Source organism: Sparus aurata, chromosome 10, assembly GCF_900880675.1.
Source record: "Sparus aurata chromosome 10, fSpaAur1.1, whole genome shotgun sequence".
NCBI classification, from domain to species: domain Eukaryota; kingdom Metazoa; phylum Chordata; class Actinopteri; order Spariformes; family Sparidae; genus Sparus; species Sparus aurata.
Window position 1 is genome coordinate 922,849 of NC_044196.1, and position 27,348 is coordinate 950,196.

Below are 27,348 nucleotides of genomic sequence, written 5' to 3' on the forward strand. Positions count from 1 at the left end.
CTTCTTCCTGACAAAAAAAAATGTTCCATGAGAAAATTTGTCTTTTCACATTTGAAATCAGCGCATTGTTGCAATTTGTTGTGACGATCATTTGCTTTTAAAATGACTCAATCTGTGGTTGAGCTGCAGTCAGTGGATAGGAAACCACAACAGGGTGAGAGTAAGTCAGAGAGGAAGGAGGAGGGTCTGACTGATGTGGCCATGAAGTGATGAAGTGTAGATGTCATTTGAGTCGGTGTTAGGATGGAGGAAACATGTCTGCTGCGTCTACTCTGTAAGTACACTCAAACATTAGCTGGATGAAACAAACATGTTGTTTTGTGGAACATGAACAGATGTTAGTGTCCATGTTACTCTGACAGGAGGTCCATTTTCACACTGTTGCTTTAAAAACAACGTGAGCTGAAGATTTTTCTTTGAAACGAATGTCCTCCTCTGTGTTTCCTCTCAAACCAACCGGAGTGTCTTTTGTCTTTAGTTGTGACGTCACTGCTGAGCGGCTGCACACACCAAGGTGAGAACACTTCCTGTGTGACTGATGAAGAGTTATTTAGTCCCTGATAGAACAGTTAGTGTTCAGGACGCTGTTTATGGAGGGAAATAGTTTGCACACACAATAAAAGAGTGAAGACTGTCTGGATGTCCACAGACTGGACGCTGAAGATAAATGTGCTGCTATAAAAATGTCTTTGTGAAAGCAGGACTGCACACGATGCAATGCGATGCAGCAGCTGACAGAGAAAGTGCAGAAACAATATTGACATGTGAGACACATGAAGTCACATCTGCTGTGTGTTTGACACCAACTCTGAGAGTTCCATTTAAAACATGAGGAGACTCAGAGCCTGAAACACAGAGGAGATCAGTGCAGGTCAACAAGGTCTACAGAGACTGGAAGAGGAAGAAGAGACACTTCTGTCCAAACTGACCATTATCATCTGTAACCACATCTCTCTGTCTCGTCCTCCAGCCTCTCTGAAGATCAGTCCTCACAGATCTCAGCTGTTTGTAGGAGAGTCTGTCTCTCTGAGGTGTGAGGAGGACGACAGCTCTGATGGATGGACGGTGACGAGGAGCACGAGTGGAGGAACCAGGACAAAGTGTGTCGCTGACTGGGGAAGGAAAGATGGTTCTTCCTGTGTCATCAGCTTCATGAGGACATGGGACAGTGGAGTTTACTGGTGTGAGTCCACAGGCGGAGCAGCCAGTAGCAGCATCAACATCACGGTCACTGGTAAGATGAGGCTGTTGTAACTCCAGCAGGTCTGAACACTGAGTCTGTCTTTCACCTTTTCACTTTGGCTGAGCCTGAGAGAGACAAAGACAAGAAGACAGACAGGTGACCTTCAGGAGGCAACAACACTGGGTGGAGCACTGAGTCTGCCTCCTCAACATTTTGTTCATCTGTCAGTCTGACATTATGTTCAACATGTAGAGATGATAAATCAGGTCCATGTGCCAAATGTTTCTCCAGAGAGATTGTTCTGATGAAGTGTTGCTGAGTACAGGACAGGACAGTGAGGCTGCTTGTGTGAGTCAGAGGATCCATCAAGCTGAGTTTGATGCTGTGAAATCAGACTTTAACCTGCCGATGTTAGCAGCACACGTTAGTCAACACACTGTTTCTACTGATCACAACATCACCAGACTCCCTTAACAAATGTGGTGATTTAAGAGTTGTTGAGTGAGGAGAGACTCAACAAACTTTGTGAAACACGACGACAAATTCTAAATGATGCTTCATCAGTTTGACCAGCACAACCAAACACCTGATGCTGTCCTGTTGTCAGAGTGATGAAGATGATGGAAGAGTAGACATGTTTGTGTTCTGTCTTTTTAAGCTGAGCCTTCAGAACCGCCCTGCAACGACCCGGTTCTACTGCAGCAGAGGACGAGACGACACCACAAACTTTATGTCCCACCGGTCACTGCAGCACTGGGTACAATGTACCAGTAGCTACATGCTAACAGGCTAATCTGACCTGTAGAAACATGAGGTTATCTGTTGTGTAGCTGTGACAGGCTGCTACCTGCATCCTGTCATCACCTTCACACTCACAACAGGAACACACAACTGGAATAACATGTTTGTCTGTGTGTTGAGGTGGAGCAGTGATCCTGCAGAGTCCTGTCCTCCCTGTGATGGAGGGAGATGATGTCACTCTCACCTGTACAACAAAGACCTCCAACCTCTCAGCTGCTTTCTATAAAGATGGCTCCGTCATCAGGACTGAGCCTACAGGTCACATGACCATCCAAAATGTTTCCAGGTCTGATGAAGGACTCTACAAGTGTAACACCAGCCGTGATGGAGAGTCTCCACCCAGCTGGATCGCTGTCACAGGTCAGGAGGTTTCCTGTGGACCCGTTTCCACCTAGCAGTCCGCTTCAGTTCAGTTCGTTACTAAACTGTTTGAGTTCTGTTTTTTCATCACTGAAGGTTAAAAAAATTATTCATTGACTGAACTTCAGTGGAAACACAGACAGAGAAACAGGACAGAACCAGCCTGAATCTAACTGCTTTCGACATCATAGCTCATTTCATCCACATGTTCACCTGACGAGGTAAGATTTTCTCAACAGGTAAACCTACAACAGCCCCGCCCCCTGACTCCACCCTCCTCCATCTGGTTTTCAGACTGCTCCTCCACCTGGTGGTGTTCTGTCCGTACTGCATCTCCACTGGCATCATGGTGTCTTTATATCGATGCAGGTCCACAGGTAACAATCAATTAGTCAATCAATTAATCAATCAATCAGCTTATGATTGACAGCTGTTGATAAATGATCTCACTCTCTCCGCCTGCAGGAAATTACCTGCCCGTCTCCATGGAGATGGCTCCTCCCACCCAGGCTGAGCAGGGATTGGCTGATGAGTATGATGATGTCATGGCTGCTGTCACCACAGAGCATCACCTCTGAGTTGATCCAACGTGTTCTCCTTCTTCTTCAGTCACGTTTCCTTCGTAGGAGCCAGAACTCTTCCTGTGGAGCTGCTCACCTTCTAGGTTCTGTTCTTGTGGATCCTGCTGCTTCTTCTTGTGAGACCTGCCCTCCTCCTCCTCTGATTGGCTCGTCTCTGTGGTGTTCCCACCAGAACACTTCCTGTGGAGCTGCTCACCTTCTAGTTGGACGGGTCGACTGCTGATTGAACCTCTTGTGTTGTTCATTAAGTCGGTTTTGTTTCTGTGATTAAGTTGCTGTTCCGTCTCTCAGTGAACTCAGCTTGATGTGTTGATGTTCTGATGGTGTCCAGCTGATCCACTTTCTGTAAAGTGTTTCTTTAGAGACCTTCAGTCCTGATCCGACGCTGAGAACGATCCTCTTTGACTTCTGACGCTTTGATTTACTTTCTGGATCCTCAAACTTTGTGACTGTTTCCAGGTTTATGTGACAGTATTCAAGGTTTTCAATGTGGTCTGAGACTTTTGGACCTGCTGTATCTAAAATGTTGAGCTGCACATTAAACAGACTTTATCCTTCAGTATCATTCAGTGTGTTCCCTTCAGCTGTGTGTTGACACACCCTGTTTATGTAACACTGCACATCAGAACTGATGACCAGAATAAAGACTTCCTTTAATTCCAACAACAGAACAATGTTCATGGTTTTAGATCCTCGGTGCATTTTCTGCATCTCAGACTGACCTTTAATCTGAAGATTATTCATGTTATAGTTTTTTATGCTGAGCATAAATGAAAGCTTCCTCTTGAGTCCAGTTAACTGACCTGAAGCTGTGAGGTTTCTCTCGACACTCTGCAATGACAATGACGTGTTTGTCCTTGGGTTAAATGGCAGCGAGCAGCTTTGTGGTCGTCCAGTTTCCTGTTTCTCATAAATACCCTCCAGTTGTTCACTCGGCTGCGTCTCTCTGACAGGAAGTCTTCACTCTGTGCCACTCGCTCGGAATGATTGACAGGTGGATGACACGATATGATTGACACAGGTTGGTTGGTTCAGCTGAGAGAAGCAAACGAGGCATTTAGTTTGACAGGAAGAAGACACAAGTTAATTGTGGTTGGGCCCCTTCAGAGGGTCACCAGATAAATGTGAGGGGTCGTCAGATGATGGATGATGATGGATTAAAGAGACAGTTCTGTTCTACACTAGTATTTAGTGTATTTCCTAAAAAAGGAAATGTTTTAAAATGATAAAGATTATTCTGTCATAACGTGCCCTGAAACATAAACTTCAGAAAGTTAAAACCTGCTCATACAGAAGAAACCAGAACCACAGGTCTCTCTGAGGCCGCGACTTACTTGCTGTGTCCCAATTCAGGGTCTGCACACTTCAAGGAGTGTTCTTTGATGCACGCTGCAGCCCATGTCAACTTTTGTTGAATGGGACAGTCTACCCTTCGGAGCATTTCCTGGTTGCGTCACCAGATGTTTCCGCCCCTACCGTACGTATATATGCAGCCCAGGTCCCTGAAAGTGACATGAAGAGTAAAGTTTGACTGTCAAATCTGTTTGAGCTTCCTACTTGTGGAGGAAGAGGAGAAGCGGCTCTGGTTTATCTCTGGCTGAGAGGACCGTGGAGAGGTAAACCTGTTATTGAACCCACAATAATATTATCAATATTAGCATTATTAGCTAGCTAACAGTTTGGGGTCATTAACATACCGATACATTACGTTGATGCTGACATGTAAACTGCTGATCGCCACATTTAAAAGGCACTTCATTTTAAAGGCATTATTCCTATTTAAAATGTTTGGTAGATATTTTTGTTTGTTGTAATGATTTATAATAACAATAACAACAACAACAGCAACAATAATAATTATAATAATTATTATTATTATCATCATTATGAAATTATAATTCTTGCCTCTTTCTTAAATGTCCCATATTATGAAAAACAGGTTTTCTCTGGTCTCTGCAAATATAAGTTGGTCCTCCCTGAGCCTGCCACTTCCCAGAATGAGGAAAAGAAATGATTCCTGCGTGGTCTCTGCAGCCCACCATCTGGTAACACGGCGCTCCTACAGGCTGTTCAGATTCAGCTCCTTTCCTTACGTAAGGAAAGGAATCATTATCATAGGGCTACCTCCTCTGCACGGTGATTGGAGATGTCTGAGAGGGGGGCGTTCATCCCCGAGGTGAAGTTCGTTCTGTCCAGCGTTGAGACAGCGGTGTTTCACAACATCGTCGCTCAGAGCTAGACACGCAATTAGCTCTGTTGTTGGTTGTAATAATCAACATCAGTGCCTGTATTCTGTCCCAACTACAGAACAACAGAAGAGACAGTTACTGCATTTCATGTTAGCTTGTATGTGTGTGCTAATCACTTCACATCGGACTGCTTCAGTAACAAGGGTCAGTACAAAACTGGCTTTGCCTCGACACTGACCCTTGTATAAGGATCAGTACCATCCATACGGCACCCAGCAACTGCACCTGAGCAACCGGTAAGTGTTGCCGCGGTTTGATAGTATTTACAGTTGCCAACGAGTATGGTGAAGTCAGCTGGAAATCGGTTAACTAGTAAGGTCCGCTTCGGTCCACTATGCAATGGCGTTTAAAAACGAGTTTAATGTAAATAACATTACAATGGAGCTTGGTTATCACAGTAAAAAGTCTGGAAACATGTGCAGACTGGAGACAGAGACGATGTGAACAGTGTTCAAGAGTTTGGAGACTGTGTTGGAGACAAACACAGCTTTTGCTATCTGTTAACCATTAGCTACATGGTAGTTACTGTAACAACACATACGAATAAACTAACATTGTTCAGACACACTTACCACTCTGAAACGCCCCACTGCAGCCACAGAGTTTGTATTTCTTCAGGAGCCTCTCCCACTGGGTCCGATTCTGGGTCAAACTGGTATGGTTGAATGAATAAAATCTCTGCGAGCAATAGCTTTAGCTAGTTTTTAGTTTTGCGAATGTGTTATGTATCAAAATGTGGAAGTTACAGGCAAAAATGTGATTGCATCCATTGTAGCACCAGCTAATAGAGTACATGTGCAATTTTGGGTATGGAAGTATGTATATGTAGTAGTAGTAGTAATAGTTTGGCTGAAAATTGATGTTTGTTGTTTATCTTGTAATGAGCAACGCCCACATTAACCAGTCATGACCACCGTCAAGATATGGCCTCAGGATTGGCCCTACATCATACCGACCAAATTTCGTAAAAATCGTTGTGGCCGTTCAAGAGATATAAAATTCCCATAGTTTTAGCGCCCCCTAGTGACCAAAATTCACCAAATTCGGCTCATCCCTTCCCAGTCTCATGGCAACCAAGGATCTCAAATTTGGTGTGAATAGCATTTAGTTTGACCGAGAGATTGAATGTGTGACATACAGTGTGGGAGTTATAGGCAAAAACGCGTTGGCATAGGTTACAGCGCCCCCTGCAGGCGGATATATGTCGTTTTTTGTGTCTTATTTACGTGCAGGTGTCTGGACCAACCCTCCCTTGCACTGTTTAGCCTGCAGCACCACTTTCAGCACCTTGGCCCCTCGGGCTTGGCCCCCTAATAATGTCAGGATTGGTGCAGAGAAGAGCCTCTCCATCATCTCTGCAGCCTCATGTCCTCCTTCATCCTCTTCCTTCTCGGCCCTGGCTGGCGCCCCTCCTCCTCATCGTCTTCATCCTCCTCCTCCTGGTCACTTGGCCCTGGTGTGTCCTCAGGGATGGAGGCGGGGGGGGGGGGGGGGGGGGGGGGGGGGGGTCGCCATTATTTATTTATTTCTTCCTTTTGGGCGCGCGCTGACTCTTGGGATATGTGAGATAATATATTTCACCTTAAAAATTATTTACGTTGCCTTGTTTGGTGTCATAATTTAGAGCACAACCTCACATGTAATGACTGTAATAAAACAATGGACCTAAAATCACACAAAAAAATGTTCTGACTTATTAAACAAAAACAAAAGACTCCACTACACACTCAACACACTACACTAAACACTACATAACACACTAACAATACATGCTAAATGTCACAAATCTCTCATCTCTCAAAACTTGCTGTATCTATCACTGTCACTCCCACAACTTCCCCTGTTCCATAGCAACCAAATAACGTGGTTTGCCGTATAATTTTGTGATTGGTTGGTGTGGTTCCTTTTTCCACCAACAAACAATTAAACAGTTAATGTAAATCTTTACTTTTATTACACGGCTCTTCTTAAGGCTGTAGAATGCTCCATTCACTTGAATGTGCCTTCCTTCGGTGGCAAATTATTTTCATATAATTGACCATTGCTGACACATATTTGACTGCTGTGACAGTTTTTTTTCATGTTGGCAAGTAGCCGTGTAATAGGCCGCATAATGTATAGAACGGCGGTCATTATCGGGAAAATAAGTCCCGACAGGACAAACCAGACCCTGACGCGAAGTGGAAGTTTCGTCCTGAAGGGACTTAGCCCTTACTTATAACATTATACTATTTTTATATCACTTAAAAACACATTTTAAAAACTCTAAAAAAAATGCTCTAATCTGACCTGTCAGTCTCTCTGTAGCTGCAAAAGTCTTATTTAAATTCAACATATGAAATAAGAAGTGAAGCAGATGACAGTGCTGAGGTGTGACGGTCTCTGGGGACCAATCATAGGCTTGCTGGACACCATTGGTTGGTCTCTTGTGAAGATCTACTTCAGTGGCGAGTAGAGGACCTACGGCTCTGAAATACGGTTTGAGCTGGCTTAACTTTAAGTCACTTGTACAGATTTATCTTAAAATAGTCATAGATTGAGTCTGTTTCTTAATTAAACAGAGCCAATTGCAAGAGGGTGGATTAGAGCTACTCTAGGACTAAACTAAAGTTTATATTAATCCTGCAAAGAGACAGGTTTCGGAGCATGGAGTATTTGGAATATCTAAATGAAGACCATTAATCGCTACAGAGGCCAGCCAGACAAATACTTGTGGATAGGAGTAATCCATTGAATCAGTTTGATGAAATAACTTTGAGAGACCGCTTTCATGTGTACAAGGAAGTTGTACTGGAGATAACTACTTTGCTTGAGCCTTGATTTCCTCCATGTCTCAAAGAGAAAGGCCTGTACCCTGTTCTCTCCAAGTTCTGATCACTTTAAGATTCTTGGCATCTTGAACCTTTCATTGTGAAACTGGTGATTTGTGTGTTGTCAGTGAAGCAACAGTGTATAGAGTAGTTCACAATGTCTGCAGTGCCATTTGTGAATTGAGAAATCTGTACATTAAGTTCCCTGATGCTGCTGATCAAGCGAACTATAAAGTGCAATTCTATGAATATGGGAATTTCCCAGGAGTGATTGGCTGTATAGATGGGTGTCATGTTGAAATCAAGAGCCCATCAACTCCTGATGCTGAAAAGTACAGGAATCGTAAGAACTGGTTTCCATCAATGTTCAGGCTGTATGCTATCCCAATTTAGATTTTTCAAACATTGTTGCCCGTTGGAAAGGAGCAATACATGATTCAAGGATTTTTCACAACTCTTCATTGTGTGCTCAGTTCTTCATGTCTACTGTTCAAATGGTCATCATCTGGTATATCATCCAGAGGTTGCTGGTCCTCTATTATTCCAGTCAACCAGTTAGCCAGTTCATTGGTCTTGTCTTTACTTGCTGGGGGTCCACCACCAATAGTAAATCTCTCTCTTGAATTGCAAGCACTCCTCTTCTTATGTGCAATAGCAGCACTATGGCTTTTACTTACTACCACAATTTGTTTAAGTAGAGTTTTTCATACTCAGTATAGTTCATTGAGCATGTTCTTTTAGCTTAGAGTAGATACCAACCCTCAGGAAGGCCGAACATCGCTTTCATCTGGGCTGGAGAGAAACCACAGTTACAGCGAAAGGTCCCACCAACACTCAGGCCAGATATGGTCTTAACATTTGAGAGCTCAAAGCAAATGGTGCTGGTGGAACTAACAGTCTCCTGGGAAGACCGGATTTAGGTGGCCTACAAGCAGAAGAAGGCAAAGTATTTTGAGCTGGTAGAGGCCTGCCGGTTGAATGGATGGAGGGCCCGCTGTGAGCCAATCAAGGTTGGCTGCAGGAGATTTCCAGGGCAGAGCCTGCACCAGACACTCAGGTTCCTTGGCATCAGGGGGTTACAGGAGAGAAAAGCCACCAAAAACATCAGTGAGGCAGCAAAGAAAGCCTCAAAGTGGTTGTGGATCAAGAGGGGCGATCCATGGTGTAGTGCACTGCTTGGACACAAGTCGGGACTGATCAACCCTGGCTGGGTCGCCCAGGCGAGGGTGTCTGATGATTCAAGACCCGAAACACCCGTGACCCTGGGTTCATCACTGAGGATGTGTCCAAGCTGCACCATTCAAGGTGTTTCATATAACTAGCTTCAGCCATGTTGGTGTCAAAATTCCCTCCAGCTAAGCTGTCCTTAATGCCACTTAAATGACCTAGCTTTACTAGTCTGAATTAGACCTCCTGGCTTGATATAAGCCTTGTCTGCGAAACCGGGCAATAGTTTGTATTATTTATTTATTTATTTGCATACTGTATTTCTGGACATTGAATGGGAGTAGCTGTAATGCAAGCACTTTCCCCCCAGAGATCAATAAAGTATTTCTGATTCTGATTTAATGTGAACACTTCCTGGTGTCTCTTCCTCTGTGACAGTAAACTGAAGACTCTGTTTTATTTCTCCGTTAAGAGACCAAAACGCTGATCAATCATCCAGAAAACTATAATAATTATGTTGAGACTCAACAGGTAACTTTAGTTTGTTTGGATCTGCAGTCATGTAGAAATATGTGTGATCAAGCTAAGCTAACTGACTGTTGATGCTTAGGAGATGTAGTTAGCATAACATAAAGACTGGAGCTGGACTGTCCAAAGCTGGTTGATGAATACAGACCAGCTGGACCTCTGGTCCTGTTTGTCTTCTTGTCTTTGAAGACGACTTGTCCATAACTGACGTCTTCAGCTGGTCTCACTGCAGAGTAAACCACAGCTGGATCATTCTCTGCAACACAACAACACATCCTCATTACATGACAGCATGTACAACCACTGACATAGAGCTGCTGGCGTATTTAATGCTAGTGTTAACACTGCAAAACAAGAAGCGAATCAATCTTTCTGCTGTAGAAATAATCATTTTTCATGAAGGATTATAGTTATTTTATTAATATTGTATCATTTGATACATGGCAGCAGGTTGTTTTCTCCATCAGAGGGTCTCTATGTTAAATGGGAAGTTAACTGTGATGACCATTATACTCGTGTTTGTTCATGACGGAGACAAAGCAGATCAGCTGTACCTCTGGTCCCGTTTTACTTCTTGTCCTTGAAGACGACTTGTCCATAACTGACGCCTTCAGCTGGTCTCACTGCAGAATAAACCACAGCTGGATCATTCTCTGCAACAGAAGAACAATATGAACACACATTATCTGTCATGCAAGGTTATAATACAATTGATTAGGGAGTTTATAAATGCCAGCAACAGTTTTTTATCTTTTTAACACCTCTGCTGTGTAAAACAACACTTCAAATTTAAACTGGACAACCACAAACACGTTGTACTGACGGGTCACTCCACCATCACTATAGTGAGAAACATCACCAGCCTCAGTTTGAAGTTTACTGGAAACAGCAGGAGGAAGTTGGTGCTGTGGTTTGATTTGCAAGATTAAAAGAATAAAAGACAAAAATATAAAGTGTGTTTAAGGTCAGTTTAATTCAAAGTCAAGTTCACTTAGTTTGCTGAGACTGTTCTCTTTTATATCTTATAAACCTCAGAGTGAGGAACTGTGTTGAATCTCTTATTTTGTCCTAACGTATAATTCACATGATAGTGTACATTTAGTCAACAAATCAATAGGTCTACACGCAGATTAACACTGAATCAAGTGTTAGTGACAGTGGTGAGGTGAAGCGTCTGCACAGAGTCTGAAAGGTACTGAAAGACAACACCTAGCCCGGCCCAGGTCGGGGCCCATTCTGGTTTATAGGTTTACTCTGGGCTGACATGTGAACATGAAGCGGACTGCACACATGCAGTCATTCCACACAATGTATGTATTCAGACAAATGTTGTTAAACTGTGTTTAACTGAGGGGCGTTGCAGTTGGCAGAGGTTTGAGCCTGGCGCCCTTTGCTGCATTTCACTCCCTCTCTCTCACATCCTGTTTCCTGTCATATCTGTACCTGTTCTATCAATAAAGCCATATAAAGCCCAAAAAATATATACTTGAAAAAAAGAATTATAACAAAATTTAAATGTGAAGAACTATTATTGATAATAGTTGTGTTATTGTAGCTGAACTATACAAACAGTCGTTTTTCTCTTATTCAAATCAATAATTAAAACTAAACAAAACGTTTTATTTGAAAAGTTATTTGATTATTTTATGTAATTATTTATTTGATTTGATCAATTTAACACAAAATCACATAGAGAATGTGAACAGTAACAACATGTGACTGCAGAGAAGAGATAAAGAATATTTTTACTTTATTACTATCTACGTTAACTTAACAGTTTATAGTTCATGTATATTATTTCTTCTTGTTAGCAGTCCTGTGGTGAAACATGAGCAGGACCACCTTCAGCTGAGGTGTTTTCATCAGAAACAGGAAACAGGACAACCACAGAGTCGCTAGCTTCTGTTAGCAGATTCACCACAGGAAACAAACTAACAGAGCGCATGCTAACATAACACACAATATCATCACCTGAGACAGACGAGCTATAGTCTGAACCTTTGTGGAGTAAGAAACATCTACTTTAGTTTTATTTCCATCAACACAGTCTCTTAAATATTCTATATAAATATAAATGTGCTGACATCACATTACAAAATGTCCTCATGGTGTCGAGCTGAGCTGCGGTCCTCACAAAGTAACAAGAACAAGAACACACATACATAAAATATAATCAATGAAACCATCTTTACCTCTGCTCCGTCTGATTGGCTGTTCTGGGGGATGTGATGTTCTAACATCACTGTATGTGATGTCATCTCTGATGTCATCACCTCCTCCTTCTTCTGTTGCTGCTGAAATGAACCAAAATACAGAAATTTCCATTTTAATCAAAATCAAATCAAAAATCAAAAGCTCCAGAACTGAACTTATGAAAGAGAATCTGAATGAATGGTTGACTTCAGGAAACAGTTGATACAGTTTATACGTGAAATTTCATCTCTGTAACACAGAGATGACAGAACGTCAACACTGTTGTTTCTTCGAATTCTGGTCAAATCTCATCCTGCAGAAGTGAACTGCAGCACACAGCTGAGACAAATAATGAGTAATACAATTTATATTGTTGTCGTTTTTTGTGTCTGAATCCCTGTGGACCAGTCCCTAGTTTTCCACAGTGTTGGGAATAACGGCGTTAGAATAAACAGAGTTACTAATGGCGTAACGGGTAATCTAACTAATTACTATTTTCATTGTTACAACACCGTTACCGTTACTGACTATTAAATGTGTCACGTTACAAACTGAAGCTGATCATTGAAGCTGTTGTCACCGACTCTCAGCCACCGGAGCTGCAGAGCTGTTTTTTTTTTCCTCTGGTGAGGGAGGAAGGAGAGGCGATACAACCGCATAAGTGATGGTGATTGGCTGTCTAACGCTGAGTGAGAGTTCTTAAGCCAATCAGTGGCAATGTTCGGTTTACACACAAGCCACACACGCACACAGCAGCCTCACACACTCAAACTAGCAGAGATGAACTGCAGCAATGGCGAGTCCGGAGGGAAAGTTTACGTTTTCAAAGTGGAAGTACAGACACTACTTTAATCTCCTTTGTCCACGTCCGTTGTAAGCAACTCTGATCTAATGAAGCATCTCTCAGCAGCACACGCTTCTACAACACTAATACTGGCCAAAACTCTGTTGCTGACGCTGTTGATGATGATAGCAGGCCAGGTGTGGCTAACGTGAGCTCTGCTAACAGCTTCACAAAAACTTGTGACACAGACTGAACTGAATGCAATGATAGGCAGGTATGTTGTTGAGACCTTGCTCCTGTTATCATCAGCTGACTCAGACTCCTTCAGAGCACTGATTGGTAAAATATTGGGAAGAGCAGGAGCCGGTCCGCCATGCAGGAAGACATTCTGAATACATATGTAAATGTCGAGTACGCTAAAATGACTGCCGAGCTCATTGGGGGGAAGAAATAAAAGCAATAGTTACTTTTCCTGGTAACTAATTACTTTTATAGTGGAGTAATTACTTTACTAACTCAGTTACTTTTTGGGAGAAGTAACTATAAATAATTAGTTTTTTAAAGTAACGTGCCCAACAATGGTTTTCCAGCAGGGATGTGTCTGAATTTGTCTAACCTTTAGGTTTCCTGTTGATGAGCCGTCTCACCAGTAGAATCAGAAGAACCAGTGCAACCAGAAAAACCACAACACCAAACAGAATGGACAGAATAACAGTCCACCACAGAAAAGGGTCAGGAGGAGATGAGGTTGTAACAGAGGAGGTTGAAGGTGCAGTTGATGTCACAGGTTTGCCTAAAAGGAACAAAAGATTCTCATCAACAACACAGAAATCAAATGAATTCATTCAGTCATTTCACTGTAGAGAGAAACAAGATCAAACTAAGAAAGTGAACTTGCTCCTGTCTGGTCTGTTCCACTTGTTCTATGCCAGCCTGAGACCCACAAACTTTATATAGAGGAGAATAAATCACATGATGGTTCAATATTATACTTTAACATCTTATCATCTCTACATGTTGAACATAATCTCAGACTGACAGATGAACAACATGTTGAGGAGGCAGACTCAGTGCTCCACCCAGTGTTGTTGCCTCCTGAAGGTCACCTGTCTGTCTTCTTGTCTTTGTCTCTCTCAGGGTCAGCCAAAGTGAAAAGGTGAAAGACAGACTCAGTGTTCAGACCTGCTGGAGTTACAACAGCCTCATCTTACCAGTGACAGTGATGTTGATGCTGCTACTGGCTGCTCCGCCTGTGGACTCACACCAGTAAACTCCACTGTCAGATGTGAGCATGTAGCTGATGGTACAGAAGGAGCCAGCTCCACACTGACTCCTGGTTCCTTCAGTCGTGTTCTTCTTCACCGTCCATCCATCAGAGCTGTCGTCCTCCTCACACCTCAGAGAGACAAACTCTCCTACAAACAGCTGAGATCTGTGAGGACTGATCTTCAGAGAGGCTGGAGGACGAGACAGAGAGATGTGGTTACAGATGATAATGGTCAGTTTGGACAGAAGTGTCTCTTCTTCCTCTTCCAGTCTCTGTAGACCTTGTTGACCTGCACTGATCTCCTCTGTGTTTCAGGCTCTGAGTCTCCTCATGTTTTAAATGGAACTCTCAGAGTTGGTGTCAAACACACAGCAGATGTGACTTCATGTGTCTCACATGTCAGTATTGTTTCTGCACTTTCTCTGTCAGCTGCTGCATGGTGCTGCATTGTGTGCAGTCCTGCTTTCACAATGACATTTTTATAGCAGCACATTTATCTTTAGCGTCCAGTCTGTGGACATCCAGACAGTCTTCACTCTTTTATTGTATGTGCAAACTATTTCCCTCCATGTGTCCTGAACACTAACTGTTCTATCAGGGACTAAATAACTCTTCATCAGTCACACAGGAAGTGTTCTCACCTTGGTGTGAGCAGCCGCTCAGTAGTGACGTCACAACTAAAGACAAAAGACACTCCGGTTGGTTTAAGAGATAAAAACGGTCAAATGTCAGAAAATGTTCATGAACAGTTTCACTAAATTACAGTAAAACATGATTCACAACTCAACAATACATGAACAAATACAAATAACAGTAAAATTATCTTATAAAATTGTTCAATCTATAACATGTATGAGAGTTATTCAAACTAAACGAAAATGATTGAAAACTGTGATTTTCATGCATGTATTTTTCCATACATAAAAAAAAGGAAACAAAATTATGTCAGTAAAACATTATTTTGACAGTAAGGTTGCAGTGCGCAGAAAACAGATTATCTGTGTTTGTTTGTTTGTTTGTTTTGTTTATTTGAGATCAAGTTGATGAACATTAGTATAAAACATAAATATGTAATAAATATGATTATTGATCCGTGAAGCAGACCCTTCTGGTCTTGGCTGTGATCTGTTGGTGCTGCTGGTCTGAGTTCAGTGTGTTCTCTTGTCGTTGGCTCTGTAACTCACTGCTGCTGGTCTGAGTTCAGTGTGTTCTCTAGTCGTCGGCTCTGTAACTCACTGCTGCTGGTCTGAGTTCAGTGTGTTCTCTTGTCGTTGGCTCTGTAACTCACTGCTGCTGGTCTGAGTTCAGTGTGTTCTCTTGTCGTTGGCTCTGTAACTCACTGCTGCTGGTCTGAGTTCAGTGTGTTCTCTTGTCGTTGGCTCTGTAACTCACTGCTGCTCTCAGAAACTCCAGACATGAACATTTAGGAAAGGTTTAGACGAACAGGAACACAGATGAAGTGTGTTTTACTCACCGAGCAGCCACAGCAGACATGATTTCTCCATGTTGAGTCCTGGTCATCTGAGCTCAGCAGCATGTAGCAGTCAGACCAAGTCGACCCTCCTCCTTCCTCTTTGCTGTCTGTCACTGTTTCTGTCACACATTTAGCAGGAAGTCACTTTTTAGTTTAGAAAAACAAAGTCAGAAAGAACTGATGGTCTGTTAAATATATATTAGATATCATACATCATGTATATATCGTATAAATACACTGAAATCACTGTAATGTGACTCTACAATCAGCTCATAATCATCGTGTATCTATGAGATATGATTTATGTTATTAACAGCATCAGGCAGTCTGATGGAGTCAGGACCTCTCTCTGCTGGGCGGGTCCGTGTCTCTGACTACATCATGTGATGTAGAAGTTCCCCTCAGTCAGCAGCCAATAGCACCCCACAGAGCACTCCAAAGATCCAGGTCCCCTCCAGCCGGTCCACAGGGAGAAGTCTGGGTCAGACGGTACCAGAAGGGATCACTGAGCCCAGGAGCTGCTCTGATGGACTTTTATCTGGCTTCTGTGAATCAGTTAGTTATCGTCTTCACTGAATCTTGATATGAAGAATAATATAATTATTAATGTCATGTTGTTGTAATGATGAGCAGCATCATACATGTTGTTATTATCAGGTCCAGGGTTCAGGTCCTGTGTTCAGGTCCAGTGTTCAGGACCAGTGTTCAGGTCCAGGGTTCAACAGGACTCTTTCCTGCTGCCATGTCCCATTTCTGCACATGTGCAGTGTGTACGCTCCAGACTAGTGGAGGTAAAAGAGACCAGAACTAGTGTCACAGTGAGTCCAGCAGGGGGCCCTGTTCACTGTGAATGACTCATATGATCAACAGATGTACATTTGAATCATATTTCTGTTTGTTCTATACTTTGTTAGAAGTGCAACGATACGAACATTCATTAAAGACTCACTCTGACTTTATTGAAATGTGATGTGTATAATTCATCAGGTTTGAATTTAAAGAGGTGAAACATGAGATTTAAAGCTTTAGTCTGTAATTATTGTTTTGTTATATGTGATAATAATTTGATTTGCAAGAATCCACTGCTCCCAGATCAACACAACCAATCACAGCCAAGGGGTGTGTCTGAGAAGTGTCAATCATTCTCGTGCTGCTGGCAGTCCCCCTCCCTTGTGAAGGGGCAGTGTCTGCTCTCACCTGGTCAGATACGTTCAAGCTCAAACTGTGAACAATGTTGGAGAACAGACAACAACAACAGAGCAGGAACATGCTCCACCATTGCCCACGTCAAAGAGAAGAAATAAGAAGACTGACGAGAAAAGCAGTGTAAAAACAAAGAATTGGACCGAACCAGAGAGAAAACAACGATAAATATCAGAGCGTCACTTCAGAGGTGGAGGAGCTTCTGGATCCGTCAGGACTTTTCTGCTGGACAGGTAAGAACACCTGCTTTATAAATGTTTCATTCTATGTTTTAACCACAAGGCTATAATGGCGGTGGTTACAGTCATACTCACCAGGGGCGTTGTTAGGAGTGCAAAACACTCGCCAAGCATGGCTTTGATAGTAGTAGGGATCTTGTTTATTATGGCACGGAACAAGGGCGAGTCAACCATGTTTAAGTGCAGCACCCCCACTTACTTGTTTTGCACCGAAGTCCAGCTTTTGTTGTTTGGGTGGTGGGAGACCTCCTGCAGAAGTCGAGGCTGTGGCTTTGCTTGCAGCTCTCTGCTTAACACCACCTGGTGGGACTTGCTCTGTAAACTTAATTGTGCTGCGACTCCAAATGTTTCTTCAAATTTGACGTTGAAATATTAACACCTTAGATTACGTGCTACTGAAAAAAGTGGTCAGATTAGAGTAACGTGTTACTAGTAACTAATTTTCCCTTACTATAGGTCTACTGAGTAATGTTTACTTTAGAAGGCCAGCTCCATCCTGGGATGCCCTCTTGACTCAGTACAGGTGGTGGGAGAGAGCAGGATGATGGACAAGCTGTCATCGCTGCTGATGCAGGAGTCCAACCTGCAGGTCACTGTCACAGCACCGAGCAGCTCCTTCAGCAACTGACTGATACACCCTAAGTGTGTGAAGGAGAGGTATCACAGGTCCTTCCTGCTGCTGTCAGACTGTGCAGTCAGCACTGCTCCATATAGACTTCACCCTGTACTGCACTGTGCAATAACTCTGAACAAACTCATTTCATCACCCATCAACAAAATTAATGACTTGGTTGATATTTGATATATTACAAGATATTCTTGCACTATATCTTGTAATATATCAAATATCAACCAACTAATTTAAAAATAAAACCAATAACAAACTATAAAATCATCAATCAATTAAAATGTTTTTAATACAATCAATCCAAATCAAAAAATGGACAAGAGCATGCAGTAAGCAAAAATTCTAATAAGAAATGGAAAAATCAAAAAGTAGAAAATAGGTAAACTCAAAGCTTCACATTTAAGTTGGATAACTCAAATGGGTAAAATAAATCTTTGGGACGAACAAAACATGACGTGAAAGGGAAAGTCAACAGCTGTCAACCAACAGAGGGTCACCAGGTCAGGGATAAGGTGTGTGGAGTGGAGAGTTAGTCAGCATCATTATTCAACAGGAGGGAGAACCTCCACAGGGTCAATCACAACATCCATAAAATCCAATAGGGGCATCTGATAAGGGGGTGGGACAGGCTCTTTGGTGGTCTTTTGTGGAAGTCGAACTACAGGAACGGAAGAACTATTGTCAGCGTTATCATAATAAGGCAGGCAATAGTTACTCTGAGACCACAGAGGCCAGGCAGTCTGAATGGATGCCATGGTCTGTGTCCCTCCATCTCTCCACCAGGGCTGCAGCAGGCAAAGATTTAGCCAATTAGAGAGCTATGTTTTGGTGCCTGCAGCCTGTGTTTTCAAATCAGTTCTAATCTCGCTTAATGTATGAGATTGTGGCGAGGCTGGTACACAATATGTCAGGTGGTGCCAATTAACTCCTGTTTTATCTTTTACATGGACTGCATGTGAGGTACGCTCAATCACCTCATATGGTCCTGTCCACCTGGGTTCAGACCACTTTCTCTTGTGGACATTTACCCAGTGGCGGTTCTAGACAAATTTTACTGGGGGGGCCAAGGTGGGGCCAGTGTTTAATTAGAGGGGCACATCAAAAAGCGGAAACAAATGATATTTAAACATTAAATACTTTAACCTGGCTTTGGCATTGTAAAGACAATCAGTATTGCAAGAGTCATGGTGTGGCAGACCTCACATTCCAATGGGCAATGAGTGATGTACAGGTTTTATGGACACACACTATTTAGGAAAACAGGGTCATAGGGCCATACGTATGTTAAGTGGTCAGTAGAACAGGCAATATTCTGCGGGGTCATAATGTAAATATATGAATCCTAACAATATATACGTCAATCGGGAGAGAACGCTTTTGACTCCTCTCCACACTTCATGTTATTAAAGAGATCTGATTCATATGCTGAAGTCTGAAGTTCTTCGGAGACTTAGCAACTGTCAACCACAGAAGGAGAATTTCCACTACAAGAAGCCCACCACCAGCTCCTTGGTTTTCCCGATGTTGAGCTGAAGGTGGTTCCTGCCACACCATCCTCAACTAATTCCCTGTATTCCTCTTCTTTATTGTCTGCGATACATCCAACAATGGAGGAATCATCAGAGAACTTCTGCAGGTGGCATGTCCAGGAGTTGTAGCAGAAGTCAGAGGTGTAGAGGGTGAACAATACAGTGAAAGAGCAGTTCCCTTAGTTGTGTCAGTGTTGCTTGTCACCACATTTGACAGGCAGCGTTGCGGCCTGACATACTGCGGCCTGTCCGTGAGGTTGTCTGTGATCCATGCCACCAGGTCCTGATCGACCAGCATCTCAAAGGCTTTTTAATGACATGTGATGTTAAAGCCACAGGTCTGAAGTTGTTTGAAGCACTGGGGCATCCGTTCTTTGGCACTGGGACAAAACAGGATGTCTTCCTAAGTTTTGGCACCTTTTTCGGCCTCAGGGAGAGTCCAGAAAGTTGCGGGAACACTCCTGCCAGCTGCTCCGCACAGACCTTGAGCACCCTCGGGCTGATGTCTTCCAGTCCTATGGCCTTCTTGATCCTGGTCCTGGTGAGCTGCTTTCCTCACAGAACTTTATGTTGTTGTATTATTATGGGTATTGTTATTGTCACTAACTTGTACCACTGTCTGGTGTCTGTCTGAATATGAAAGAACCTGCACGTATAAGTTTGTCTACATGAGTCAGAGATGATGTCACTGTCACTGAAGGGACGCTCTGATTGGCTGAGTGAATGTTGGCTGTTAATCACATGAGAAAGTTGAAACAGCTTCATGTTTCACAGTGTCAACAGATGTTCTGAGTGATGAGTGGATGTCTCCAAGTGATATCAGGGTTCCTGTCTGTTCTCTGCTGTCCTTTACTAATCTAACAGCTGTTCCTCACTACATCTGTTTTATTGTTTCATAGAGCCTGAGGTGAAATAAGTGAAAAATGGACAAGATTTCACTCTGCCATGCGATGCTGGTAATGTCATCATCAGAGCTGCAGATCAGATCTGACCTGGTGGATCCAGACTATGACTCTTTTTCAGAGATTGACGCTTAGATCCAACCTACCAGCACTCATCCTTTACAGATCGAGTGCAGCTGGTGGACGGTGAGCCGAAGAATGAAGACATGTCTCTGATCCTGAAGAAAGTGAACAGAGAAGATGTCGGTACGTACGAGTGTCGAGTTGTAACAGCTGGTTCAAGACGTAACAAAAATGAGACGATTAGCATCGTCCAGCTGCAGGTGATACAGGTGCCTAAACATCCCCAAAACACACAGAACTCTGCACACACGTCACATCTGGTGAAAATGTTTAGGATTCAACATGACTGGTTGTGGGTGTGGCCAGGGGACTCCATAGCACCCTTTTGCCTCCTTTATCCCTGGTGCGAACCAAGGGATAAATGCGAACCAAGCTCCTGCTCCGGTCGTACAGGGACCGTACAGCCCTTAGCAGAGGGCCTCTGACCCTGTACTCCCGGAGCACCTCCCACAGAATGCCACGAGGGACACGGTCGAATGCTTTCGCCAAGTCCACAAAACACATGTGGACTGGTTGGGCAAACTCCCATGAACCCTCGAGCACCCTGCTGAGGGTATTCTCCTCAGTGGCAAAGCACGGGGGGTGGATGAGATCCGCCCTGAGTAAATCAAGTCTCTGGATGTTGTGGGGCTGTCTTGGTTGACACGTCTCTGCAGCATCGCGTGGCAGTCGGGGACAGTGCCTCTGGACTGGCAGACCGGGGTGGTGATCCCCCTATTCAAAAAGGGGGACCAGAGGGTGTGTTCCAACTATCAGGGGGATCACACTCCTCAGCCTCCCTAGGAAAGTCTATTCCAGGGTACTGGAGAGGAGAATTCGGCCGATAGTCGAACCTTGGATTCAGGAGAACAGGAAGTCGCTCGTGTTATTCGTTCTTGCCAATTCTGAGGATTCTGTTTGGCTTGCATAGCTTTATCCTTCTCCCTACACTGCTGCCCATAGGTTTGGCACAGATATAATGGCGCTCGACAACGTATTTATGCGGGTTGATGTAAATGACAACTTTTTTGAAAATGATGTTGCTTGCACGATGTTATTATTGAAAATGAAGGGAGGAAAATATTTGTTTCTCTAAATACCCGGCTACGTGTAAATGTGGCCTCTGATTCAAAACCTGAATTCTAGGTTGACCAACTCTGAGCTGTCAAACTCAGAGTTTTCCGTTTCAGAACAGGTGTTAACAATTAGTTCAATTAACTCTGAGTCAAGGTTACCTTGAGTTGAATTCATGCATGAGGGGACAGTTGTTCAAAGGTAATCTGATCTGATTTTGGTTATCGGATTGGATCAAATCTTGAAAATGGTTTGTTCAAAAGGGAAAGAAGGATTCTGAAATCGGATTAGATCACGGAATCCAATCCTAGTTTGAATCTGGATCAAACCTTCAGTTTGTGTTGTTCAAAACTTTTCAGTAGGATTTGGATAACTTTAATCCAAAAAAATAGGATTATCCTGATCCCAACAGGAGGTAGGATTTCAAGGTGGATTTCAGGAAGAAAATGTAGTAAAACTTTAAAAAATTGGTCAAATAATACGTTTTTATCATTTAGTGTACTAGTGCATTGCCCGTAGGAAGTATGTATTCCTATAGAAAAGTAGAAGGTTCAGTAGCTTTTTCATGGATGGCCAAATGAGGTTGGGTTTGAAGGTGGGACGTCAGGGATATAATTGACTGGTTTTGACTACTTTTGATTATACCATTATATTTCACCTTAAAAACTATTTACCTTGTCTTGTTTGGTGTCATTATTTTCAGCACAACCTCACATATGTGACTGTACAGTTATTTCTTCATTTTGATATGTTATATTAACACTATGGACCTAAAATCACATACAACAACCTAAAATCAGAGTAGGAAAAATTTAGATTTTTTTACTGTGAAAACCACTAACAGTTTAATGAACCAATTGCATTAGTAATAATGCAAATATAAATTGTTGTTTGCCAAATTTGTGCATAAGTTTTTGAAATATACAAAGTTATATGTAACTATTTACATTTAATTGCAGGCAATGCCTCAGACTCCTTAGCTCATTCTCTCAACTCTCAAAACTCGCCATCTCTGTCGCTGTCTGCATCACCGCCTCTGTCCCTCACACAACTTCCTGTTCCTCAACAACCAAACTTGCTGTTTGCGGACACTTTAGTGACAAAAGCCAGTTTTTACCATTTCTTCTGCACCAGACACAGAGCCGGCCCAAGCCTCCATGGGGCCCTAAGCAAAATTTGATTTTGGGGCCCTCTATTACTGCCAATAACAATGATTATTGTCATTATTATCATTACGAATACACTTGTAAAACTAAATGTGAGAGCTGTTTGTTGTAGTTAGATTGTAATCCACAGCGATTAATGCCATAGTAGCAGACACCAGATTTGCAAATTTACAGAAAAATCTTTCAATTAATATTTGGCAAAGTCAGCAACTCCCCCTACTGGCAACACATTAGTAGTCATACATAAAACCTTAAAGAGCAGCCCGACATGTTTTACCCATCTATGGTTTTTAATCTGAAATGGTAGCAAATTCAGCTACAAGAGCAGCCTGGGGTTGATTAACACTTAATATTCAAAGTGATATAGTACTAAGTGGGATACCGAATGTCAACTAGGTGAATGAAAAGTAACAAAATAAACTAATCGTTTACTGCAAACACAATCTGCTTTATTATTATTTTTTAAAATAAACTGCAACACCAAATGTACGAAAACAGACAGTATTAAATACAATAAATTTTAAAAAATCAGACAAATACTAGGTACAAGGTAACACAAATGGTTTATAAATAAAATATTAAGATGAATTAGGTCTGAAAACTATGTAAAAATGTGCAAAATCTTTGGTAAAATGGGGGGGGCCTCGGCCATCGTGTCTTTTTGGGAATATGAATGTGTCCTCTATAGGCAGTGGCCCTCTTAATACCTGTTCAGTCCTTTCTGAGTCTGACAGGAAAGAGGGACACTCAGCTGGGTCAACTGGCAGAGCTGCTGATCCCTGCTCCAAACTGGATGCTGATGACGACAAATCAATCTCGATGACCAAAGATGAAGGACCTATAGGGAAATTAAAATAATATTTTTGGACAAAATTATTAATCTCAGAATATTCTGCAGTACACTGAGCAATTATAAAGGCTGTTTTGTTGTTAACTTACCAGGTACAGCTGAGGTTGCAGAAGACACAAAAGGGACAGTGGGCACAGAGGATAGAGATGGACCTAAGATGAAAAACAAGCTAGCATGTTATAGTCATATTACACTTGAAAATGATGCAGCTTATTTTCTAAATAAAAAAAGTACAGCTATAGCTTGTAATAAGAAAACAAACTGTAGAACAACTGAAAATTGTTTGAGAAGTTTTGAAATAATATGGATTTGTGTAAAATCATGTCGCCTGGTCATATGATTATATCTTATATTAAAAAAAATATTCATCTCAGAATGTTCTGCAGTGCACTGAGCAATTAAAGGCTGTTTTGTTGTTAACTTACCAGGTACAGCTGAGGTTGCAGAGAGGACAGTGGGCACAGTGGGAGCAGAGGATAGAGATGGTCCTGAGATGAAAAACATATCCCTTGTCATATGATTATATTTTATATTAGTATATCTTAATGAGATAATTTGACTAGAAATTAAATATATATGGTGACAGTTTTTGATCACCTCATTCATCAGCCTTGGCTGCTCCTGAGGAGGTGGATTGCCCCTGGGCTGTGTCAGTGCCTCCTCCAAAATATTTTAACAGTGCTCCTGAGGAGGTTTCATATAACGTATGAGCATATTAGGGATAAGATGTAAAAGGAATATGTTTATTTACTCACATAATGTACTGTGCTCTGCAACAAGCAGCTGCAAACAACATACCTCAAACTAGTTAGTTAACTAAATTATTTAATTAATGCAAAACCATATTGCTAGCAAATGTCACTGCGTTTGTAATTAACATTAGTTACTAAACATTTGCTATCAAACAGTGTTATCAAAAACATTGTTTTGATGCCAAAGAGCGACCCAGAATAATGTATATACACTGAAAATCAACTTATTCTAAGTATTACACAAACACAAAAACGTTAGCTTGAATAGTAAGCTATCTAACCTCGTCAGAGGTTTTGAACTGATGATAGCTAGCAAATTTGCTATTATAGGCTAACGTATTTGGAACAAAATATCAACAAATGTTACATTACTAAGACATACCTTCATCTTATCATTTTTATCTTTCTTCCTTTTTCTTTTGCTACCCCTGAAGGGTAAGTCCTTTTTTGCGACATCTTTCACCTGCTCCTAGCTCCTGGATGCTCAGTGTGCAGACTGCGCACTGCATGGTTGGCTGCACTGCAAACGTCACTAGCGGAGCTCTGACATTTGGAGCAGAGGAAACTACACTCTTTGGTGTTGTTGTTTTTTGTTTGTTTGTTTGTTTTTTTGTACAAGTATGTACATTTGATAATATATTAATCATCATTGCTCACTCATGGAAAAAAAAAAGCGGCTAGCAGCTAGCTACACACGAACATCCACAGATTCGGATTCCACTTTGTTGTCCGCACGTCTTCGGATCTCCTCAGACCCAAACAGACTCAGTCCGGACTCGTTTAGTCTCATTAATCCACAGCAGTCAGTTTAGATGCACAGAACATGACCGAACCACCGGCAAAATCCCGGTCCAGCTCGTGCCGCTGCAGGTATAAATCCGCTTGTTTCTTAAGGTGGGGGGTGACGGTGGGCTCTGCAGTGAATGGCTCTGGTGCTCACATGACTGTGGTGGCTACAGTTGGCAATGCTAGCGGAATTCGTAAAACATTTCTAAAATAAATTAATGGTATCACTGTAGTTCAAACAAATGCGACGTTGCACACCCTTGAACCACGCAGCAGCCAAGTGGAAACTCTCAGGTCAGTCTGATCCCGATCCCCAGAGATATGAGGCAAACACAGACAGACAGACAGATAGACAGAGATTCCTTGCTTTTATAGAGATAATACTTTTACTTATATTTTGCACTTGACTTGTTTAACCGTTAGAGTGATAAAGTAGATGGGCTACCAATTAAGCCTTTCAGTATAGTAAAGTAAAAATAAAATTAAAATAAAAATGATCTTGTTCCCATGAAACAATTCCCCCAAACAGATTTTAATAAACAAAAATAATATGACATTTTTCTGTTATTCATCACTGTATATTAATTTAAAAGAAACTATCACCAGAGATGAACCTGTCAAAAATAATTTCTAACAATGGCATTCCTTACTACACATCCAGTCAGTCCCTCATTCTGACAGAACACCAGAGGTTGGTCTGGTTCTTCAACAGGCTCAGGTGCATCATAAACATCATTACGGAGAGGGACATTGTGCCTGGTAGCGATGTTGTGCAGGACAATACACACAAGTATTATGTTGCATGCTCCCTGTGGCTCCACTCGCAAGTAGTTAAGGCATGCAAATCGCCTCTTCAGAACTCCATTTAAACGTTCAATTGCACATCTTGTTTTGCAATTAGCAGTGTTGAAGTGTGCCTGCGCAGGTGTGGCTGCTGCAAGGAAAGGAGTCATCAGCCATAATAGGAGTGGATAGGCTCTGTCTCCTAATATTATGCCATCAGATCGGTTGGTTTAGAGCACTGGTAATCCGGATTTGGTAATCTTGAAAACTGTATCTGGATCAAGGTGATCCAATCCAATGTTGCTTTGAAAAACCAGCATAAAAGTAGGACAGATTACCTGATCCTGGATAGCAAAAAATTGGGATTTCCAAATCCGGATAATTTTGATCCAGATTAATGTCAGGTCGGGGTTTTAAAGGGAAGACTTTGGAAGGGGGAAGGTGGACCCAAATGCAGTTACACAAGAGGCAGGGATATGAGGGAACGAAAGGCGAGCTTTATTTCAAAGCTGAACACAAAAATAGCCGCAGACAAAACAGGGGCAAGAGGCAAAGTAGCAACAAAAACTGTAAGGCAAAGTAGCAACTAAAAGGCAAGACAAAGTACAAAGAAAAAGGCAAAGTTCAAATCAAACATGGAACAATACAAAACTCAAATCCAAAAACACATACTGTGGGGGAACAAGGAACAGACTGGAGCATGGACAAAGACGGACGCTGACAAGAACAATGACCAGACAAGGAGTGAAGGGAACACAGAGACTAAATACACAAACACTGATGACAAGACGAGGAACAGGTGAGGTGGACCAACAGGTGAGATGACTAAGGGGAGGAGCACATGAGAACATGAAGGGACCAGGACAATGGACAGAGGGAGGCAGAGGGAACATAGGAAAAAGCACAGGAGAACTTAAAGGACACATGAGGGCATGGGAAAAACAAGACACAAGACGATACATAGACAGAAATCAAATACAAGAAACTACAAGACAAAACCAGACACAACACAACAACCAAGAATCTACAGTCATGACAGTACCCCCCCCTCAAGGGACAGCTCCCAGATGTCCCTCAAAACTTAAGTCCAAGTGAAGCTGGGAGGGTGGAGGGGGGTCAGGAGGAGGGCCAAGGTCCAAAACAGGAGAGTGGAGGCAAGGACTGGAACCCACTGGAGGGCGGGGGCGTGGGTTGGGGCCCCCTAGAGGCCGGGTACGAAGACAAAGACGAAGGCGCTCTGGAGGCCGGCGACGAAGACGAAGGCGTAGTCGCTCTGGAGGCCGGCGACGAAGACGAAGGCGTAGTCGCTCTGGAGGCCGCCGACGAAGACGAAGGCGCTCTGGAGGCCGGCGACGAATACGAAGGCGTAGTCGCTCTGGAGGCCGGCGACGAAGACGAAGGCGTAGGCTGGGACCCACTGGAGGCCGGCGACGAAGGCGAAGGCGTGGGCTGGCACCCACTGGAGGCCGGCGACGAAGGCGAAGGTGTGGGCTGGGACCCACTGGAGGCCGGCGGCGAAGACGTGGGCTGGGACCCACTGGAGGCCGGCGGCGAAGACGTGGGCTGGGACCCACTGGAGGCCGGCGGCGAAGACGTGGGCTGGGACCCACTGGAGGCCGGCGGCGAAGACGTGGGCTGGGACCCACTGGAGGCCGGCGGCGAAGACGTGAAGCCCTCTTGAGGCCGGATCGCTGACTGGGAAACCCTCCTGGGCCTTGGCCGGACCACCAACAGAGGTTCGCAGGGAGCTGGTGGCCTGTGAGCCAATAAAGGGTCGCTGGCGGCAGATGACCTCGGCCTGGCCTCCGACCAAGGAGCTGGCACTGGACTTGGCACGGGACTTGGTACTGGCCTCAGACGGTCCTCCGACCAAGGAGCTGGCACTGGGTACTGGCCTCAGACGGTCCTCTGACCGAGGAGCAGACACAGGACTTGGC

General features: G+C 43.1%; 2 protein-coding genes and 1 long non-coding RNA gene across 5 annotated transcripts in view; 1 reads left to right on the forward strand and 2 right to left on the reverse strand.

Annotated features, from left to right (window-relative positions):
• The window catches only part of LOC115590038 (Fc receptor-like protein 5), a 435,016-nt gene that overhangs the window by 31,867 nt on the left and 375,801 nt on the right, over window positions 1-27,348 (reverse strand). Inside the window, exons 2-4 of one of the 3 annotated variants that reach the window (XM_030431291.1) lie at window positions 15,398-15,516; window positions 14,565-14,600; window positions 13,868-14,113 (exon numbers count right to left, since the gene is read on the reverse strand). In XM_030431291.1, the coding sequence (XP_030287151.1) occupies window positions 13,868-14,113; window positions 14,565-14,600; window positions 15,398-15,428 (313 nt within the window). In that variant the 5' untranslated portion in view covers window positions 15,429-15,516. The remainder of the gene's footprint in view (window positions 1-13,867; window positions 14,114-14,564; window positions 14,601-15,397; window positions 15,517-27,348) is intronic. The other 2 variants (XM_030431292.1, XM_030431290.1) reach the window with 2 other exon arrangements.
• Window positions 164-3,487, forward strand: LOC115590047 (Fc receptor-like protein 5). Its single transcript, XM_030431303.1, has 6 exons — window positions 164-274; window positions 479-514; window positions 971-1,234; window positions 2,105-2,344; window positions 2,584-2,721; window positions 2,810-3,487. Exons 1-6 carry the CDS (start codon window positions 244-246, stop codon window positions 2,920-2,922), a joined length of 822 nt encoding a protein of 273 aa, XP_030287163.1. The 5' UTR covers window positions 164-243; the 3' UTR covers window positions 2,923-3,487.
• On the reverse strand, window positions 10,239-13,428 carry LOC115590118 (uncharacterized). The gene is made up of 3 exons (XR_003985683.1): window positions 13,273-13,428; window positions 11,872-11,973; window positions 10,239-10,332 (listed from the first exon to the last, which is right to left on the reverse strand). It is a non-coding gene; the product is annotated as an uncharacterized LOC115590118 (long non-coding RNA).